This window comes from Chrysemys picta, chromosome 23 (assembly GCF_011386835.1).
Source record: "Chrysemys picta bellii isolate R12L10 chromosome 23, ASM1138683v2, whole genome shotgun sequence".
Lineage (NCBI taxonomy): Eukaryota > Metazoa > Chordata > Testudines > Emydidae > Chrysemys > Chrysemys picta.
Window position 1 is genome coordinate 13,656,968 of NC_088813.1, and position 21,824 is coordinate 13,678,791.

The 21,824-nt window shown below is 51.0% G+C and overlaps 2 protein-coding genes across 2 annotated transcripts; both read left to right on the plus strand.

Moving 5' to 3' along the window:
* Positions 1 to 411: 411 nt before the first annotated feature.
* TXLNA (taxilin alpha) lies at positions 412 to 9,134 on the plus strand. Its single transcript, XM_065577300.1, has 8 exons — positions 412 to 586; positions 1,652 to 1,822; positions 3,217 to 3,411; positions 3,973 to 4,092; positions 4,445 to 4,519; positions 5,140 to 5,232; positions 5,857 to 5,952; positions 6,502 to 9,134. The coding sequence occupies exons 1-8, from the start codon at positions 479 to 481 to the stop codon at positions 6,817 to 6,819; spliced, it is 1,176 nt and encodes a 391-aa protein (XP_065433372.1). The 5' UTR covers positions 412 to 478; the 3' UTR covers positions 6,820 to 9,134.
* Positions 9,135 to 13,357: 4,223 nt separating this feature from the next.
* LOC101939464 (coiled-coil domain-containing protein 28B) lies at positions 13,358 to 21,608 on the plus strand. The gene is made up of 6 exons (XM_005302182.5): positions 13,358 to 13,811; positions 17,216 to 17,449; positions 17,850 to 18,019; positions 18,313 to 18,467; positions 18,729 to 18,751; positions 20,098 to 21,608. The coding sequence occupies exons 2-6, from the start codon at positions 17,289 to 17,291 to the stop codon at positions 20,150 to 20,152; spliced, it is 564 nt and encodes a 187-aa protein (XP_005302239.2). The 5' UTR covers positions 13,358 to 13,811; positions 17,216 to 17,288; the 3' UTR covers positions 20,153 to 21,608.
* The last annotated feature ends 216 nt before the right edge of the window (positions 21,609 to 21,824 follow it).

Consider the following 21,824-nt stretch of genomic DNA (forward strand, 5'->3'; position numbering starts at 1 on the left):
GGCAGGAGATGGCAGTTGTGCTGATGCAGGTTCGGGAGTGGGGAACTGTTGGGGTCAGGTCAGGAAACAACCTGACCTTCTTGAGCTTACGTCAGGTGGGCTTGGGTCTGGGTCAGGCTTAAAAATTAGGCCTGGGAAGATGTCTATTCAGGCACCTACCTCTCACTGAAATCAATGAGGTGTCTAAATACCTTGAGGACCTGGACCTAAGTAACTTTCCCGAGGTCTCACAAGAAGTCAGTGGCAGAGCAGGGAATTGAACCTAGGTCTCTGGAGTCCATCCTCCCAAGGAAACCACCCAAACTAAATTACACTGGTGGCTCAAATTCATGTGGAGAATCTAGGAAGTGCATCCGGGATCCTAGCTGTGGTTTTGTGTGTATTTGGAGCAGGAATGTAGCAGCTTCTGGTTTCCACTTGGGTGCTTCCCCTTTGTCTTGTGACCCAGAGCTCCGTGTGAAAGAGCTGTTTCTGCTTTATGTCTTGCATTCCAGGCAAGGAGATCACTTTGCTGATGCAGACGCTGAACACGCTGAGCACCCCAGAGGAGAAGCTGGCAGCACTGTGCAAGAAATACGCTGAGCTGGTCAGTTCCTAGCACTACGCTTCAGGCTCTAGGGCGGGAGACGTCTCTCGCTGCCGAGGGAACAAGATTGTTTGGCGCCACAGGAGACAGACATGGCCCTAGGTTGAGGGGGACAGCCCATGCATACGCTGCAGTTATTAAACCTGGTTATTAAACCTAGCTGCATTTTTGAACCCAGGTGTCCAGAGATTTTTTAAATCCAGATTGGATATTCTTCTAAAAAATCTGCTCTAGAAATTATTTGGGGGAAGTTTTATGGCCTGTGCCATACAGGAGATCAGACTAGATGATCACAATGGTCCCTTCTGTGCAGCTAGAGCAGGGGATAATGATACCGACCCATCTCTCATGGAGTTTGTGAGGGTTGATTAATACTTAGCATGTCTACAGCACCTTCCATGCAAGAAGCCTCACAGTCCCTTACAAGGTGGGTAGCCTCATCACCATTTTACAGGTGTGAAAACTGAGGCACAAAGAGGGGAAATCACTGCCCCAATATCACTGACACAGCCACAGATGGGATCCAGGAGTCCAGACTCCCAGTTTCCCCTGCACCAACCACTAGACATCACTCCCTCTCCACAATATAAGAGCTATTTTAATACTGGAAAGAAGCACGTGGCTATGGATTAGCTGTACAGGGAACGGCCTGACTCAGAGCCGTCCTCACAGAAATAAGTTCCATTGGAATCCAGAGTAGCGAATGGTGCCCAAAGAGGTTCCTGTAGAGTGATGAGTCCAGGGATAGAGGCCGAGGCCCACGCCATTGAGATAACACTGCACTCCACACCCCACCTGCATCTAAGCCAAGGACAGTATTTAATGCTAGAGCCAGCCCCTGGCTGCAGGAAAGGTGCTGTGCCCAGCGAGAGCTCTTGCTGGAATGGGGGGCTGTATAAGCCATGGCTTTCTCCAGGCCTCATTACTGCAGTGACTGTTTGCACTGTGATGCTCTTGTTGTTCTCTTGGGGGCTAGAACGTTCTCCCCCTGAACCCAGAACCCCCTCCCTGGGGTGTAGCTGGAGTCTGCTGCATCTTTCCCTCTCTGCTTCTCCCTCCCTCCAGCTGGAAGAGCACAGGAACTCCCAGAAGCAGATGAAGATCCTGCAGAAGAAGCAGACTCAGCTGGTGCAGGAGAAGGACCATCTGAGGAGTGAACATAGCAAGGCCATCCTGGCCCGCAGCAAGCTGGAGAGCTTGTGCCGTGAGCTCCAGAGACACAACCGCACCCTCAAGGCAAGAGCCTCCTCGCTTCCCACCTCGGGAGCTCTGAACCTGAGAGAGAGGCACCAAGGGAACAGGACTCTGTTTTCTCTCTCTTCCCCAGATCAGTGGTTGCCAACCTGTTAGGGCAACTGTACTCATTTACCAGAGTAAGGGCTTGGCCGTACCAGCCATTGCCTACTGCCTGCCATTTGTTAGTGTGCTGACCTTGCACCGCTTCTTAGCTTGTACACAGGGCCGGCTCTAGGCACCAGCAAAACAAGCTGGTGCTTGGGGCGGCACATTTTTAGGGACGGCATTCTGGCGCGGGCCATGCCGCCCCTAAAATGTGCCCCGGCCGCCTTAACTCACCTCCGCTGTTGCCGCTCGCACGCCGCTGCTCGCCCTCCCTCCCAGGCTCTCAAACCCAGGAGGGAGGGGGAGATCCCAAGCAGTCGTGGCGCGCGAAACAGCTGATTCGCGCACCGCGGCCGCTCGGGATCTCCCCCTCCCTCCCGGGTTTGAGAGCCTGGGAGGGAGGGGGAGACCCCGAGGGGCCGCGGCGCACACGCTGCTTCTCCCTCTCCCTCCCTCCCTCCCTCCCTCCTAGGCTTGAGAGCCTGGGGGGAGGAGGCAGGGCTGGGGATTTGGGGAAGGGGCGGAGTTGAGGCGGGGCCGGGGGTGGGGTAAGAAAAAAACGGGGTGGGGGGGGCAAAATTGTTTTTGCTTGGGGCGGCAAAAATCCTAGAGCCGGCCCTGCTTGCACAGACCGTGAGAGATGGGGGATTTGGCATGTCTAGTGAGACGACAGACAGTTTAGAACAACTGGTGCGTTGCGATGGGCTAGAGATCCCAGATGAAGGAGGTGTGCCTTGGCAGTGCCCTGGCATCCAGCACAGAGGCTCTTTGATAAGGTGGGAAGCTGGGAGCCTGGAGTACCAGTCGCACTCGTGAGTTTTCATAGCTGGGAACCCCTGGGTAGAAAGCAGTATCTGGCGTTCAGCCTTACCCCACATGGGAGTCAGTCTGGTCTATGTGAGACTGTCTGAGGCCAGCCCACTTTCTGCATAGCCCTGTGTTCGATTTCATTCCACGATACTGCCCATCTCTTTCCCATTGCTAAACCTACCCAGTGCAGGACAGCTGAAATGGGCAGATCTGACTTGTCCATTGTCTGCCTTTTGTCTCAGGTGGATGGATAGTTGGAGACGGGGGAAAAGGGCACCAAGGTGGGCTGGGGGACGGGAGGATGCAGGGCAGGGGCCACGCAAACCTCTTTCCTCTTTGGCCTAAACAATAGAACCTGTGCCCTGAAGGGCAGGGTGATCTGGGTAAGTTGCTCTGTGGGTGAACTGGTCAGATGTTCCCTGTGCATTACACGAGGGATTGACCTAGGTCCCTCCGTTCCTTTTCCTCTCCTCCCATAGGAGGAAGGCGTCCAGCGCGCACGGGAGGAGGAGGAGAAGCGGAAGGAAGTGACGTCCCATTTCCAGGTGACGCTGAATGACATCCAGCTGCAGATGGAGCAGCACAACGAGCGGAACTCCAAGCTACGCCAGGAGAACATGGAGCTGGCAGAGAGGCTGAAAAAACTCATTGAGCAGTATGAGCTGCGGGAGGAGGTGGGGCACCCATCGGAGGAGGAAAACTGGGGCCTAGCAGGGAGGGGGGGGATGGGGGGGGTCTTCAGAGCAGATGGAATCCTGGGGCAGCTGAGAGGGGGATGTTTCCTCCACTTCTCTCTCTCTCTCACTCACTCACACACACAATGTGGATTCCTGGAGACTGAGATGATATTCATTTAGGTCATGATAGCACTGCAGTGCTGTTGGCTGCACAGAGCTAGTCACCCAGACCTGCCTGATACTCCTTATCACCATATTACAAATGGGAAACCGAGCCATAGAGCGGTGAAGTGACTTGCCCCAGGCAGCGAGCCAGTGGCAGAGAGAGGATTAGAACCGAGGAGCCTGGTGCTCTAAGCACCAGACTGCCGCCTCCCCCATGCAGTCACGTGAGTTAGAGGTCCCTCCTTCGCTAACCCAGATACTATGAACTAGTGGGCCTGCCCCACATAGAACGCACAGGGCCTCTGGGCGGCCTGTGGAAGTGTCCTGCAGGATCATTAACGGAGCAGAGCGTAGGTGACCTGTTCGGAACAGCCCCTGTGTTTCCCTTGGCAGCATATCGAGAAGGTGTTCAAACACAAGGACTTGCAGCAGCAACTGGTGGATGCCAAGCTCCAGCAGGCCCAGGAGATGCTGAAGGAGGCAGAGGAGAGACACCAGCGGGAGAAGGACTTTGTAAGTCTCCAGCTTTGGCAACGGTCTTAGCAAATCCTGTTGAACCTTTTCGCTCTCGCCTCCCTGCTAACGCTTTCCTAAGTGCCACTGGCCCGTTGGGAGGTAAGGAATTGCCCAGCCAGATGAGGCTGTCCCAGTCCAGTATCCTCTGCCGTGGCCATCCCCAGCAATAGAAGCCCTGGTCTGTTCTTCAGCACTGGCTGTACTTTGCTACTGGATCAGTGCCAAGCCCCTGCCTTGCAGGTGTGTCTGATTCTGACCCAGCTGGCCCTTCCCGAGATAGGATGGACCCAAGCTCTTCCCTGGAGTCCAGTTAGCTAACTGCATTCCCATCTCCCTCGTTCTCCTCTAGCTGCTGAAAGAGGCCGTGGAGTCTCAGAGAATGTGTGAGCTGATGAAGCAGCAGGAGACCCATCTCAAGCAGCAGGTAAGGTAGCACGGCCCAGGCTGTCCGGCTCTTATGGTTCCCTTCATCCTGCAAAGAGGTGGAAGGAAACCTGGTTCCCTTGGGGGAGGGGGCAGTCTGCACTGCTGTGTTGGCGCCTGGATTTCAAAGCTTGGAAGGTCTCCATCAGCACAGGAGGTATGATGCAGGGCAGGACCTCCCTATGCCCTTTAACCTCTCTGCTTCCTTGGAGGAAGGAAGAGGTCCCAGTTTTACCAGCATCTTTCTCAGTGCTGGGGTAGGTTGTCCTTTCACACGGGACAGAAGGCCTAATCCTGCGAGGTGATGAAGTCAGTGGAAGTTGAGGGCATGCAGCACCTTGCAGGATTGGGCCTAAGCAAGATGGGAGGATTGTTCCCCTCTGTCTAGTCCAGGACTCTGAGCATAGCAGCTTGGTGCTGTGAGTTACACCATAGAGCCCTGAGCTCTACTGAACCACAAGGGCTTGAATCCTAAGAATCAGCTCAGTTCTTCACAGAAATCCAGCCTCTCCCATGCTGGACACTGGACTGAGGAGGAATGGGGAAGGGAAGCTGAAACAAGATGCCCGCTGTGCAGTGTCAAGGTACTTGGCGCTGAACTGTAATTCCCTCTCTCCCTAGCTGGCCCTCTACACAGAGAAGTTTGAGGAGTTTCAGAACACGCTTTCCAAAAGCAGTGAGGTGTTCACTACATTCAAACAGGAGATGGAAAAGGTACTGTGGCTGTCACCCCTATTGGCCAGAGAGCTGGCATGGGCCTCTCTGATGTGTTAGAGCCACTGTCTGCCACCATCCCCACTAGGTTTCCAAGCTGGTAAAGCGGCAACTCCTTGATCACATGGAGGCCAGCTTTCACCATCCTCAGAAATCCTCGAGGAGCCACGTACTCCTGGGAAGTAAACCAGCTAGATACAGCAATCATTAGCAGAAGGAGCTTTCCTGTGGAACAGGATGGATGGAGTTGATCTGGGATGGGGTGGGAGAGGTTGGTCTAGGGTTAGCGGTGATAGGCAGAGCCTGCACCTGAGCCATCTCAAAGGTATGGGGAGTTTGGAGCTGGGCGTGGGAGTGGCTTAGTCCCATCTCTTATTTGGGTTTGTTGTGCCCTGGTCGATGGGTGGCTTGGGGAGGCCTGGTCAATATTCCCTCTCAGTGAAACTGACTCCAGTGGGTGAGATGAGGCAAGGCGGAAGGGCTGCTGCACTTTCTTGGGCCGGCTGGCATCTGACCCCTTGCTCTGGGAATGTCCATGCCCCCTCAAGGGTGCTGTAGAAACTGGCCAATGGCGACGCTCTGTATCACTGTTTCTCTTTGCCTTTTATTACTGTATTTCTGTAGATGACAAAAAAGATCAAGAAGCTGGAGAAAGAGACCACTGTGTATCGGTCTCGCTGGGAAAGCAGCAACAAGGCTCTGCTGGAGATGGCCGAGGAGGTAAGCCCCGTCCTTGGTACCACGCTGCGGCATCTGGTTCAGCTCTGCATTTTATTGGGTACACTGAGACTGGCAAATAGCCCATGGCGAATGCATCAGAGAGCGATCTAGTGATTAGAACAGGCGACTGCGAGTCAGTACCAAGAGTCTGACTCCTGGCTTTGTCACTGACTCATTGTGTGATCTTGGGCAAGTCCCTTCCCCTCAGTGTACAGAGGGGCAAATTAAGGCAAAGGGGATAACGAGACTCACCAAACTCGTGGTGGGGAAGCAGGGGTTAATGATGATGCTTGAAAGGAAGGTGCTACCGAGATGGACAGTCACTCCCTGTACCCCCGGGGAACAGGTAGGTTGAAAAGGATGGTGACAGCATATGAGTGTTGGGTCCTTCAGTAACTGCTGATATGTTTGCCTGTGAACTTAGCCTGTTTCTTCCAGGAGTTTCCCTTTGCCTCTCTTCCCCCGCCTCAGACCCTAGGTTGCTGTATTAGCTGTAAGACTCTCAATTCCTCACCTTCGCTGCTTAGGGACCGTTGACTCTTTTTGCAGAAAACCCTTCGGGACAAGGAGCTGGAAGGGCTTCAGGTGAAAATCCAGCGCCTGGAGAAGCTGTGCCGAGCCCTGCAGACCGAGCGCAATGACCTAAACAAGAAGGTGCAGGACCTGTGTGCCCACACGCCCCAGGCCGAAGCAGACACGCTGGAAGCCCTCAAGGACCCATCTCGAGACAGCTTTGGTGAGCCAGCACTAGGGGGCGCTGTAGCACAGCAGTGCCCCAGGGAGGATTGTCTTCGCTCAGCCAAGCCGATGCACTGCACAGAACCTGCGGAGAACCCCGGAGAACTGAGCATAGGAGCTTTGGGTTAGGCTGGGACTGAGGAATGCTCTCGTGCTTACTAAGCCCTTGGATCAGCAGGTGGAGATAGGGGAAGGGACGGTAACATGTGAATGGTGCCACAGACTGATCTAATGTCCTTTCCTTAGTCCCGGCACTGGGGGCTTTGAGATTTTCCAGTTTAGGCTTTTGGAAGTTTTTTTTTTTTTTTAATATATACATATATATATATATGATATATAAAACGATGTGCAGGGCAACATACACTTTTATATATGAATATATATAAACTAGATTGACCCACTTCCCTGCGTGCGCGTGGATATCTAATACACGGATTTTCAACTGATTGATTGGCCCTTTTGCTAAAAGACCTTGTTAGTGGTGGGCTGGGATGCCCTTTTAAAAGCTAGTGCAGCCCAGGGGGTCAGATGGGTGAACCGTCTCCAGTCCCTCCCGCCAGCTCAAAGCATCCAAACAACTGGAAATGTCATGAGCGCGGTCTGCAGCCGTTCTGCTTTCAACGTGACTTTAAACCAGAGAGTGGAAATGGGGAGAACTTGAAGCATTTCTCAGCCTCGGATTCTCCTTTTTCTCCTTCCTGGTTTAAATCCGACCTGGCTGTAGGCAGGCTGCTGGGGTGTGCTGGCTTATTTTTTCCTGGTTAGCACTTTCTCTTTCCCTTAGAAGAAGGAGGGAAGAGGCTGTTTTTCTTTGTCATACAGTCCATGTATTGTATGGGAGCAAAAAGAAATGGAGAAACAGTGGGGGTCTTGGACACATCAGAAAGCCCCCTAGTGGCCGTCCCTTTGGGCCTTTGATATTTCCAGAACCTGCTGATGTCTCAATAGCCTTATAATTCACAGTTGCCTCTATGCTATACGCACACATGCACAAGTGTATTAAAGAGTTAATCCAAAGGTCTACTTCCTACTTGTTTTGCACATGAATACCGTGAGGGGGTGAGGAGGTCCTCCAGGTTATTGTCTAGATTCCTTTCCCTGTGGAAGGGCCTCTGTGCTGCCCCACGGTAGGTGTTTACAAAGCAGTGGTTCCATAAAGACAAAACCTCAGCTTTCTCCTTGGCTGAATAGTTGGGCCCATGAGCAATGTGCTCTGGGCTGAGCCCCTGAGAAGGGAGCTATGTCCACATGAATATTCTACTGGCTGGGACGTGCTGCTGCTCCAGTGCTCTGGCAGGCTCCTTTTGACTTTGTTGTAACAGCACCTCATTCACAAGTACCCTTCCCCAGTAACATACCCATCTGACCGTCTTCCTGGCTGTCAGACTGACAGCTGCTCTGCAGGGAAAAATTGCTGAGAGAAATGGATGCATGCAATCTCTCCCTTCAGCAGAGTGTGAGAGAAGCACATGATTTGTCCATCCAGTCAGGCCCATGAGATGGGGAATCTGCTGCTTTAACAGGTCCTTATGGGGGCAAAATCCCACTGACTTCAGTTTGGGAGTCTTGCCTGAGCAAGGACTTCTGGGTTTGGCCCTCAGATAACCATTTCTCTAAACTCCTCCACTCATGTCAATCTCCCCATTTTGGGGGGCAGTCCTCTGGTAGTTTTGAAGCAGGCCTCACTAAAACTTTAGTTCACGATATACTTTATTTTCAGTACCATCCTCCTTTGCTTAAAACCAAACATGATCTGCTCAAGTAAATTTCAGTCACTCTCTGCTCTGTTATCTTTCTTGGACTGGACCCGTTTGGTGGGGAACTTTAATTTTTCTTCCCACTGTTTCTCTTCTGGCAACACTGCTTAACAGGCTCTCTCTAGGCAGCTACACAGGGCCTTGTAAACCATCCACAGTGCTGTTTTGGGGATCAGCCAGCAGAAGGTGCTACTGTACACTCGTCCTGTCTCCACTTGAGTTCAAACAGTATTGACACTATGACTTTTCCGGTTAATGCAGTAAGTCTGTAGTGGAGACAGGACCTAACAAGCTGGAATCTTTCTGGTCTTCACAGAGCAGGAGGTCTTAGCCTGCTGATTAGCCTGGGTCTCTCCTTAAGTCAGTGAAACGTACTCCATGGAGCTTGGCTTTGGTTTTGTCTTCTGGCCCCCTTGCTTGAAGTATCACTACTGTCAGCTCAGGGAAGTCTCTCTCTGCCTCTCAATGCAAACTGGGACTTACTGAGCAAGAGAATGTATTTATGACCTGAGGGGACCACGCCTCGTTTTTGGAAGGTTAGTTAAGGTGAAGGGCTGCAGCCTGTATCCGGACTTTCCTCAGCTCCTGCTGTTTAGAAATCCACACTCTTTTTGCGATGGTACAGATAACCTGTGTCTGGGATCTGTTGTATGTATCTTCATATCCAATAGAAATGCACATAAACTACTTGCTGGTGTGTTTGTACTTCTTTCCCCTACACGGTGAGCCAAGTTTTCTGTATCTTTCTAGAGAGAAGGATGTTCTTTTCCTGTATCCTAATTACAGGCTGCATCCACCATGGAGTGTGCATAAAATATTTGCAAGTAACCAGGGAAAGCAGGAAATGCTGGGCATGGGGTGGGTCAGTGCTCTGATGCCGATGCGTCACTAGATCCATATTGCTGCCTGTGGGGCTGCACCATACCAGGGCCCTCCTTTCTGTTAGGAGGAAGCATTGATGAGCTGGGAGCCAGTTCAGCATTTTAGCAAGAGCTGGGGGCAAGGTGCAGTACATTGTACCCTTTCCACCCAAGAATGCTGATGCTGTGTCTACACTACAGACTTCTCCTGCCCGCAGAGTTTTGTCGGTCTGGGGTGCGAAGAGCAATGATCACTGACCGACTGAGCTGTGCCAACCACAGCCGCTAGTGTAGATACAGCTATCCCACCAAAACAGAACTTTAGCTTATCTTGCTCAGGGCGGCTGGAATAAGCCATATCAGCAGAAGCGCAGTTTTGCTGGTTTTAAGCTGCATCCACACTAGAAGTACTTTGCCTATATAGTGTAGACATGGCCTGAGCCTGCCAGCCTCAAACAGCATTCAAGGAATCAGCTGCTTTACCTCAGGCCTGGCCCTTTGTTCATCGCTTGCCAAACACTGGCCCGGGGTCTTGTCCCCTGTTCCTCCTCCCCATGCTCTTCTCCTTGATGCCATGTAACCTCAATGGCACTGAGCTGCAGTTTTGATTTTGCCTTCGTGGGGATGTCCCTCCAGATGAGCCCAATTTTACACAGGTCTTGTGGCTGTCGTGAGTTGGGCTTGCACTGTATCCTGTCCCCGGGCAGCACAACTCCTGGTGAAGCTGGGGGTGGCAAAGAACCAGCCTACCCATGTCAGGATTGGCTTTGAGCGTCCCTTCAGGCTGTAAGGGGTGCCTACGCTCGCTCAAGGAGAGCTAGAAGCAGGGATTTTCATTAATGAGATGTAAAGGGATGAGATCTCAATGGAAGCACAGCTTCTCCCTGGGCTGTTAGGCAAAGACTTGAGTAATGCACCAGCCCACGGAGCTGGAGGCCTTTGGGTGCGGAAAACTGCCAGTCTCGGCTTTAAACGTAAGGCGTCCGAGGGAAATCGACTCCTCTTGATGCCATCCCAACAGCCTGCCCCCTGTGAGGGCCTTTTTCCTCAGCTTGCTGTGTGACCCCTTGTACTAAGCACTCCTAGGGGACCCTGCTCTGAACTGCAGCTACCCCGGCGATCTCCCCAAATGGTACCTCTGAAGCAACAGTGCTAGCATGGCTGTTAATGGTCAGCTGGAAGGGGCTGTGGAGTGGAGGGCAAAAAGCGGGTGGTGCCTTTTGAAAGAGGAAGGGCTTGGCAGGAAGCATCTATCAGGAGATGTTGCCCAACCTCCCCAGCTGTCCTGGAAATGGAGCCTGCTGCTGGAGCCTGTCAGCACTGGGAGGTTGGGAAGCAGCATCCATAAGGCTAGTATTGCACCTGTGGTGAACCTCCTCCGTCCCCTGGGCTGCTGCAGGCTCTGGCAGGCGGTGTTCCGAGAGGGGGATTGAGGGTTACGTTCACCCAGCGGGGCCCGAGCCCTCCTTTACAGCTAGCTTTTAACATTTCCTTACCAAATAAAATGCAGTTCTCTAGCTGGACAGTGCACTTTAAGTTGGAAAGCCTGTCACTTTCACCAACAGAAATTGGTCCAATAAAAGATTACCTCACCCCGCTAGTCTCTCTTAGGTGAATGAGGCAGTTCACACCTCTCCGAGCCATTGTTCCAGGCTCTCTGCAGATTTCTCTCTGCTGTAGTTCTGCTTGGTTCACGTTTTTGAGATTTTATTCACAACCATAACAGTTAGAGACTGACTTATTATGATTATTTTATTTTACGTATGAAAGCTGAGATTGTGGAGAACAAGATGACGGATTGAGACAGGTGCCACGCCCCTGTCCCGCTGCATACTAGCCCATCCTGGGCCCTGCCAGGAACAATATTTCCCCTCTCTATATCACCGACCCACTACCCTGCTAGGGCCCACGGGCAATTCCTATATGACACAGTGTACTGCAGGCTTTTGCCATCAATTTCAGCGGGATCCAGATCCATGAGGACGGAAGGTTCAAGAGAAATGGCAGAATCAGTTTTAGCATGGCCAATATTTCAATAATTTTTTCAACATTAAAAGTCTGTTTAAAATCATGATATATTTATAAAGGGATTATATTAATGCTACAGCACATGTGTAGTATTAGCTTTAATAGCTTTCTAGAATAATTTTACCAATACAATATATAACATGGATACTATATATTATAATATATAATTTAGTATTATCCTACATAAGTTCAGGGCACCTGCACCTGCATTCCTCCTCTATGGTCCAGCAAGGGCACCCACTCTAGGCTGCCAGCTCCCCAGCTGTGGCCTCTCTTGGGTGGAGACCCACGGTTCTCTCCCTTCTGATCAGGGTATTTCCAGGCTGAACGGTTGCAAGCACGTTTTAGTCTCAAGATAAAAGCAATACAGACAAAACATATTAAAAACAATAAAAGAACCTACACACGTGCTAATAAGCTTCCCAGAGATCACCCCTACTCCAACATGGGCTCTGGCTGGTGAGCAGGCCTTCAAATCCCCACACGGGTTTGCTGGTGGTTTCAATTTTGTTAACGCCCTTTGCTCAGAACAAGATCCATCATGGATTGGTGAGTGAGTCCTTTATCCACAATGGGGGTCTTCAAAGAGACCATGAAAAGGTAATCAGCCAGACAATGGGTCCTCTCCTGGAGGCAAAACTTCCATAAGCCGAGTTACTGACTAATCGGAGGAATTATATTAGCATACTACTCCTGCCCCCTAGGGATTTCCCAAGAAACCCACTTAATTTTAAAAGTTCATATTGTTTCAAAAAGTTATTTGAAGTTCCTACCATTTCCCAAGATTTACATTAGTCATGCCTCCTAGGAAAATTACATACAATCCCATAATGACATGTAAACAACTGTATTTTAATACCATCAACACCAAAGGTATTTAATTTAATTCAGTAAGGTTCATCCAGGAGATTGCCCTGTTTGCCACAGTGAACTTTAAATGTATGGGTACGTCTATACTTACCTCTGGGTTCGGCGGTAAGCAATCGATCTTCTGGGATCAATTTATTGCGTCTTGTCTAGACACGATAAATCGATCCCGGAAGTGCTCAGCGTCAACACCGGTACTCCTGCTCCGCGAGAGGAGTACGTGGAGTCGACGGGGGAGCCTGCCTGCTGCGTGTGGACCCACGATAAGTACCTTGTAGTTCGAACTAAGATACTAAGGTAGCTGAAGTTGCGTATCTTAGTTCGAACTGGGGGGTTAGTGTGGACCAGCCCTATGTCTACACAGTATTTTGGACCAAGCCTCCCAGCCTGGGTCAACAGACATATGACCCCTCTTCCCCCTTCCTCCCCCCCCCATGCTTCAAAGTCTAAACTCCAGCTCAAACTGAAACTTCAAAGCACTGTCAACACTGGTATTTTTAGAGTTCTAGCACAAGTCCCCCTGGCCCATGTCTCTCAACCCCAGGCTGGGAGGCTCACTCCAAAATACTATATAGACATTCCTTAAGAGTTAAAAAAATCATGAGTCAGGCCCCAAAAATCAGGAGAATGGCTTCATTTTTTAAAAATAGTACATGTCGAATTTTGTGCTTTTAGGGGGTCACATTTTCAAGCTTTTCTCTGCAGCCAGGAGGGCTAGAAGCTTACTTTTCTTTTAAGCTGAGATAATCACATGACTCCATGAGCTGGGGCTTTAGGGAAAAAAAGACCCTATGTTGTGAGACTTGAGATAAAATTGTGAGGGCTGGCAACACCATCTCATTTTAATGAGTCTCTAGCAGTTTCAATACACATTTCTGCTAAAAGGAAAATAGGAATATATTCCATATAGGAAAGGAAAGGGTGAGAGTGTGATAGAGCAGGGGTTCTCAAACTGGGGTTTGGGACCCCTCAGGGGGTCGTGAGGTTATTTCATGGGGGGTCGCGAGCTCTCAGCCTCCACCCCAAACCCCTGCTTTGCCTCCAGCATTTATAATGGTGTTAAATATATAAAAAGTGTTTTTAATGTCTAAGGGGGGTCGCAATTGAGAAGCACCGCGATAGAAGCGCTGAACCAGATCTTCAGCAGCTGTAAACGGACACTCTGGCGGCGCCCCGTGCCTGTGACAGAGAGACAGTGATCCTGTCTCACACCAGTTTCACACCACTGGAGCTGTTCTATGTTGCACCCATGTCCCTGACAACGAAATCTGGCAGGGGAACCCAAAGACATGAAAGCAAACCCCGGGCTTGAACTCCGCTCTCATGAAACGGGTGGCAGTCAGCAATAGTCCCACTGAAATCAGGGCAGGGGAGAAGTTACACGGGAATGAAATCAAAACCTGTCCCTCGTGTGAGTGACCTGATCTCCGGACATCGGACTGCGCGTCTGAAGAGCCCCGCCTAGGCTGGAGGAAGGCCCCTTCCCCTTTAAATGCAAATTGTTGCGTGGGCCCGGCTGCTGTTGACACGGAGTCTTGCAGGGCGCTCTGCCGCCGGGAGCAGAACGGGGTCAGGTCGCTGTAGCCTTAGCACGGGGGGTGCCTCTCAGGTGAGTTTCACCTCTGCGGGCTCTTGGCTTGGCACGGGAGGGGGGGGGTGGAACGGAGGCGGGCCGAACGTTCCCTTTTGGAACGCTGCCCGGCTGCATTGTTGCTCTGCGGGTTCTGTTCCGTGCACGGGCTTGTGCCGCTTCATTCTGCAGCTACCTCTGCTGTGGGGTTTTGGAAGGGGGGGAGCAGGGAGGTTAGAGACCATGGTGCGGGAGTCCTGCAATTTGCTGGGAAGGGATGGGATTGGGAGGGGAGGCTGGTGGTGTCATCTTGATCTCACACCGTGGCATTTCTCGTCTCTGGCCATTGGCTCCCCGGGCTTGTAATGCTCGGGTGGAAATGAAAATCTGCTAATTGCCTGTCCAATGTCTGGGGGATGGACGGCGCTAAATGGAGTGCCTATGCTGCGGCTATTGTTTTCTTTTTTTAAACGGGATACTCTGAAATAGCTGTCCGGGTAACTTATGAACCACAGCCATTTTCATACTGAACAAAGAGGGATCTGTTTCCACAGCCTACGACTGGGCTTTGATCAGCGCCAGCAGCTAACCGCTTCACGGAGGTGCCATTGTACAGAACAATGGGAAATGAGTATGGAGGAAGACTAGCAGGAGCCCTGCTGTGTGTTATTCAAGCTTGATCAATGGGGCTGGTATAAAAGTCGGCAGGAACCCCCGTTCTGCTGAGATATCGCCACAGGGCTGGGTTTGGGCTTGTTGGTTCGACCTGCCAAAGTGTTCCCATGCTAAATTGGGTCCTAGAAGCAATCCCGTGTAATTAGGAATCCTAGACTGCAATAGTGCCTAGAGGCCTTGATTGGGATCTGGGCTCCATTGTGAAAGGAGGCATTGTACAAACACACACAAGCCCTGTACTGAAATGTACAGTCTCTAAAGAATATAGCAGGAGAGTTCTGCACAGCTTAGAGTGATGGGATAGAGCCCTTCATGTCTGGTCACAGGTTCAAATCCCATGTCAGCAGTACATTAAAGCAGTCTTCATTTGGTGACCTCCTATCAGGTGTATGTTTAAAACAAAACAAAACCCTTTCAGTTGGAACTAATTAGCCCCTGGCTGATAGTCTCTGCTGAGGCTGGAGATCCAAATCATCTTTCCCTGCCTGATGGGATTTCCCCTCCACCCCCCAGATTTGAGGACATTGGGGTGGGTGAATCTTGCCCTGCCCCATCTCTGGGGAGGTGCACAGTTTGCTCCCCAGGGCCCCTTTTGCCTAATTCTTAACAAATAACAGACAAAATGACTGAACAGTCCCTTTCATTTGTTCATTTCAATATAAAATGTTGTTTATAAATAATACTCGCTTGTGCAGGTCAAAAATCACTGCAGGTAATTAATTCAATAGAAATAAACCCAGAGCAAGTGTCATCAACACCCTCATCTAATTCCTCTTGCCTTTAAACCCCCCAAAAATGTCGTTGACCCTCTCTTCTTGACCTGGGCTCTTACTCTGAGCTTCAGCCTGTTTTTCCAGCCTGGCCTTTTCTGTTTGAATGTAATGGGCCAGATCCCCAGCTGGGGTAAATCAATATAGCTCGATGGGCTGGGTCCCCAGCTGGTGTAAATGGGCAAACTCCTGACCTCAATGGAGCTATGCTGTTTTAGGCCAGCTGAGGATCTGTAATAGGAAAATATCATCTGCTGGTGGAGATTACGACTGATCAGAGTTAAATGCTCGCTTGAGAATGTCACTTTAAAAACCAGGATTTTGATTCTCCTTAAACACTAACATTTTTATACAGCGCTTGGAGAAAAATTGAATAGCTGCTTCATTTCCTTGCCCCCGCGTCCCTATCTTGTTAGATACAAAGAGAGCCTTGAAACTTACAAATATACTCACACATAGAGTGCATTTTAATATTTGAGGGGACAGATGTAGAAAGAAGAGAAAGTAAAACTTTGGGAAAGGCACCAGGGGGCGGGAGAGAGAGCGCGACCCAGGGTATGTGCTTGTTTGGATGTGTGGGTATTTAAATATTTCTTCTCCTGCCTTGAGAACCAAATACATCCCCTCAGGCTGTGATCTCATCTGATCTTGTTAAGTAGGGTCAGGCTGGGTAAGTGCAACAGGCCATGCTCAACATAGTGACTGGTTTGAAAATGATACTGCGGTTACGGCAGCTTCCTGGGGCAGTGAATAGGCAGTGTTCTGTGGCACGCACTGTACTCTGATAGGAGACCTCCAGTGGTAACACAGGTCCCTGTGAATGAAAGTAATACTGACCCCAGTGCCTCAGCATGGTGCTAGGGGCCCTATACCACCAGGGCGCTGTCCTCTTCTGGATGAGATGCAAAACCAAAGTAGTGACCTTCAGCTCGGACAGAACTGGGGACCTAAGAGCATGAGCCACTACAGGCCTGAGTCCCCTAGCTGGGACCTGCAGCAGAGGTCTGTCACAGTGGAATGGGCCTAAAGGGGGATATGTAATACATGCTGAACAGGGAGTTTCGTGCACTCCTGTTTCTAGCTTCCTCTTATCCCAGAGGTGGCCGCATTTCAGCAGCAGCTGGTGTGGCTCCTCATTTGGCAGGCACCTGAGAATCCTCCTGGCTGAAAAGAGCAGCTTCAGTGGAACTTGCTGCCACAGACCCACCCAGTTCCAGACCCAAAGGCAGGGACTGGGAGTGAGGCTGGGCAAAGCAGGTTGTCTGGACCCTGTTCTATCGGTCATTTGATTCTGTAATTTTTCCTAACTCCTCCTCCTGGCTCCTGTTTGCAGGCACCCCTTGCTGAGGGGGCCGTTTCTGGAGAGGTTCTGGGTGCTGTTCCCACCCTTCAGAAAAATGCTTTGTGGTGAAAAGGAAAAGAAGCCCAGTGGTTAAAGGGTGACCTGGGGGGTCAGAAGAACCAGGTTCAAAACCTGCTCTGCCGTACTACGTGTGTGACCTGGCATGAGTCCCTCTCTGACTCAGTTCCCCATCTGTTAAATGGGGATAACACTTCCCTGCCTCAGACAAGTGTGGTGAGGATAAATACCCTCAAGATTGTGAAGTGCTCAGATAAATACCTCAGGCAGATCTGATCTGGGGCAGAGGGAAATCTGGGAAGTACCGAGCATTCTTTTTCTTAGCCCCCAGGTCAGGGGTAATCCATCTTTTTTTTTTTTTTTTGTCACGGTTCAAATTTCTCTGTCTAGATACAGTGAAAGGTCCAGATTCCAGAGAAAATAATAAAAAATGATGAGAAATAAATTAAAAAGACTTTGGGGGTCTGTTTAAAAGCATCTGGCAGTCCGGCTTGGGCCCGCGGTCCGCTGATTGATTACCCCTGTTGTAGGTGATCCACATGGGAGAAGCTTCTGTTGGCACTTGAATAGCTGAAGCTGGAGAAAGGGGGTGAAAGAGGAACTTTGTCTCCTTTGTGAACAGTGTCTCCTTCTTTCAGTGCCCAGAGGTTCCCTGCTGCAGTGTGTTACTGAGCCTGCGACTGGCCCCTGCCCGGGGATCGAGTTCTCAAGATGGAAGACAAGAAGAAGAAGAGGAGTCCGAAGCCTGGCTTAGCTCAGCCTGTGTCATCCAGCGCTCTGCGCAAGCTGCCCGTCCCCACCAGCAAAAGCACCACCTTCTCTCTGGGGCTGCCTCACCTGCCCTCACCAAAGCAACGGGCCAAATTCAAAAGGTCAGTGCTGGAGGCTGCGATGATGGGGAGCCTGGGTTAGAAATGCTGCATGTCCCCAGGTATTAAACCTGAGACCGCGAGCACCAAAAGCACACAGGCCACTCCTGCTTGAGCTACCCCGGGCTCGAGTTGTGCCCGAATGCTCGGCGATGCCGGTCAGGCACGTTTGGGGGAAGGTGAAGCAGCGTTCCAGTACAATCGCTTACTGCAAATGCTGGGAACATGCTCCGGAAATGATGTTTTTGAGGACTGGAGCTACAGCAATAGCTCCTTTTAGCTGTGAGTAGCAGGCTGCTGTACTTACAAAGAACCGGGAGCTCCTTGGAGGAAAGACAAGGCTAACAAGTTAGGAGGTAAAGCCTCCAGCCAATGTTCATGTGGGTTTGTGTTTTCTATCTAGGGTGAACAAGGAGAAATCTCGTCTGCCTCAGCCTGGGGGCAGTGGGGGCGCAGCACTGGGGGCCCCTCTGCAGCACTCCTTCCTGACCGACGTCTCGGACGTTTATGAGATGGAGGGTGGGCTGCTCAACCTGCTCAACGACTTCCACTCAGGCAAACTGCAGGCCTTTGGTAAGCAGGGGGCAACTCCTCTAAAGGAGGGGTTCATCAGCCTGAATGGGGTCCCCAAAGCATCAATGCCTGGCCCTAGGGGTGCTGGGAGCTAGGGCCACCCAAAGCCACCACGGCTGGCACTGGAAGATCTGGCTAATCTGGGAGGCTCCTGCTAGCTGTTGTGTGATGTCTGGGGCAGGCCCGGCCCATCTGTAATGGGAAACCCCGGGAGAGCTGGTTAGGAATCTCTACTGCAAGGGGATGTGTCTTGGTGGTTGAGTGTAACCAGGTCCCTCTCCTGGGCGGCACAGGGAAGGAGTGCTCCTTCGAGCAGCTGGAGCACGTCCGGGAAATGCAGGAGAAGCTGGCGCGCCTGCACTTCAGCCTGGATGTCTACGTGGAGGAGCTCGCTGAGGACCAGAAGAAGACGGTGGCGGATAGTAACCTAGATCAGCTGCTGACTAATGTGAGTACCAGAGAGTTCTCTCCTCATGGGCTGATCCCTGAGCCGTCCCTCGAACGCATCCCTGCTCCCTCCAAGCCTCGCACTTAGACTGTGCTGCTCTTAGTGACTAGCGCAACAGGGCCCTGACCCCCTCTGGGGGCTACCACAATACAGAACCACCAATGCCCCCTAATGGTCTTCAAAGGCAAAGTGGGGCCCTGTTCCCTTTATTGTCATAGCTGCTTGTGCTTATTCTAATGGTGGTTCTGTTTCCCTTTTCAGTTGGAAGAGCTCAGCAACTCCATGTATCCTTCTGCCGGGGCCTATGGGGGCCAGGGGATTCTTCAGGGGGCCTGTTTTGTATGTGCACAGCTGGGTGACCCCTCAGGCAGGGAAGGGAAGAGGGAATCCGCTTTGAGACACTTGATCGCCACTCTCCAATATCTCCCCAGACCATGGCATTGGATCTGAGGTGCCATTAATAGATGCTGGTCATCTTCTGCCAGAGTCTCTAGGCAGGGAGCCCTGTAGAGCTTGGCGGCTCCTTGGGAATTGCCAGGGGTTTCAAAGACGCCAGGACTCTGCTGGTGCCAAAGGTTTCCAGGCAAGCCTGTCATGGAGACCTCTGTAGGACACCATTTTAGAGGGAGGGTTGGGTTGGAAGGAGGGGCCTGAGGGTGGGATCTGGAGGTGTGAGTAACATCTCTGAGCGGCACAAGCCGTGCTTTGCCCATCAGTGGGCAAAAGGTTAGAGGGAGCCCTAATGCACTGAGGCGGAGCGGTGATAGATGCTGGCTGGAATCCACTTCTAAGGGTAACCAGGTGCCACCAATGGAGTGAGTAATGCGCTGGGGTCTATCAAGGAGCTGGATACTGTGGGACCAGTTTGAATTGGCATGTGGTACTGGCCACTCTTGGAGACAGAATCCCAGCTGGGGTGGCTCGGTGGTCTGATCCAGTATGGGAAATCCTGCGTCACTGGCTGGGCAGGACAAGAGGGAGTGTAATCTCCTACTTCAGGGTGTCAGCGCTCTCCGTAGAGGTCAGGAAGGAACCCTTCCCCCATCTCTGCCATGCACAGACTATGGCTGGAGGGAGGAGACCAGACTTTTTATTGGACCATTGGTCTGTCCTATTGGGGCAGGGAGATGCTATATTCTATGGATCATTGGTCTGATGAGGCGGGATACTGCATGGTACAAACCACTGCCAAATCCTACGTTCCTGTGCCGCACAAGTGGGGGTGGGGGCACTGGTGCTGGCACTGGTGCTGGAACCGGAGGGGCTATGGAGCCATGCCCACCACTTTTTAACATGGATGGGTGGCAGAGGGCGGCGTTGCCCCTCTGAGAGGCAAACCTTAGGCAGGCACGGAACGGCCCAGCCCCTGCCAGCGCCACTCCGCGCCTGCCCAAGGCATGCAGTTTAGGGGGGCAACACTGCCCCTGGCCTCCCCAAACCTTGCCCATGTTAAAAAGTGGAGGGGCCATGGCCCCTGGGTTCTCCCGGTTCTGGTGCCGTTGCTACCGGGTACAGAGACTGGCTCAGCTGGAAGGGTTGTGTTAGGAACTCCAGCCGCTCCCCCAGGGATCTTGTCAGTGATGAGGCTGCAGCTTGATCGATTCTTCTTCTTCCTTAACATAAAACTCAGCCAAAAGCTGCATCTAGCGGAGAATCCAGACCTGGAGGACGCTGCCACTGCCTAGCTGAAAAGGCTGCCTGGACCCTCCATAGGCAGAGGGCAGCATTGAGGATTCTGGAGCCAAGGGAAAGCTGCACCAGTTTGAATCTCTGTCGTGGCCACCTCTGAACTGTACAGAAATGTAGGAGTAGAAAAGGAAGGACACCCCTAAGAGATGGGGTTTTGGGGTGGGCTGGGGGAGGGGCATGTTGTCTAATAATTTTGTATCAAAATCCAGGATTTTTAGAGCATCCGAAAAGGTCAAACACTGTCAAGGTAACTTGAAAAGTAAACCAGAAAATCGTAGAGGAAAGACTGGGAATCAGCAGTGCTGGCTTCTCTCTCTCTCCTGATCTGTTCCCAGCTCACCATGTGACCTTGGCCAAGTCACTGCACCTCTCTGTGCCTGAGTTCCCCCCCCCCCTTCTTTTTAAAAATGGGGTTAATGATACTTGAGCAACCTTGTATAAAGCTCTTAGAGATTCCTGGATAAAAGGTGCCATAGCAAACAAAGTATTGTTAATAGGAGATAGAACACTTCATTTTCAGGCTGTTGGTTCCACTCTGATTGTTTGGACCATTCAAGGGGCTGTGAGTGAAATGAGTTTGGTGGGTTTCAGTCTGGTAGCTGTTTGTCCACTAGGAACATCACAAAACCTGCTGCTGTCACTGGCTTCCTTGTTGACAGTCCTCCCAACAGAATAATCAAGGCCTGAAAGGCCATGAAGATTGAACTCCCCTCTTTCCTCGCTCCCAGACCTCGTCTTTCCAAGGCAGGTTTGTGAAACAGTGGAAGAATACAGCTGCTAGCTGTGCAGGAGCTGCAGATGCATTTAAAATATCTCTGGCTCCAGCCCTGTTGATCTGGCAGTTGTCACCAGCGTGAAACTAACTGAAATGTAAACACAGAAGCAGCAACCAAGAAAAACTCAGTAAAGGCTTTTGTTGGTTTAGCTTCCGCCTGTTCTACAGTGCAGCTGCCAGCCCAGAACTGAAACCACCAGGAGAAGTGTGATCACTTGAAATGAAACAGAGTTTTTGGGGCTAGCACAAAAATGTCTGCTAATAGTGTAACAAGTCATTCGCCGCTGCTGCTGTCTGATCCTTTTCCTCCAACATTTTTTAATGGTTGAATTTTTGCAATGATAAATTTTTTTATAGTGAGGCCTATAACTACCCCTCTTGCAAAATACCCCGGGCTTTTTGTGGAAATGCTTTCTATGTGGGCTGGGTACTATTTCCATTCCAAAAAGGATAGACATGATGACTTTGCTAGACCAGACATCAAAAGTAAGAAGAGAGGAGTTTAAACAACTAATATTTCTACACTTACACACCCATCCAGTCTTAAACATCTAAGCTGCTTCAATTTGACACCGAAGGTGAATATATGAGTGTATGTTTACATGTCAGAACATTTTCTAGTAGTAGAATGTAGCACAAAATAATGAAATTGTAAGGTAAATAAACTAATTGTGGTATTTTGCTGTTTTGACTGCCACTTTAATTAATGTGTAAAGAAAGAAAAATAGACTGAAGTTTAAAACAAAGGAGGGGGTAGCCAGGCCTCCTGGGTTTAATGCCTGCATCTTTCCTAGCTTGTGATTTTCAGAAGTGACTAATAGTATTGGGTGTCCAATGTGTGAGACCCCTGCATGGGGCCTGATTTTCAAAAAATGCTGAGCGTGTTCCAGCTC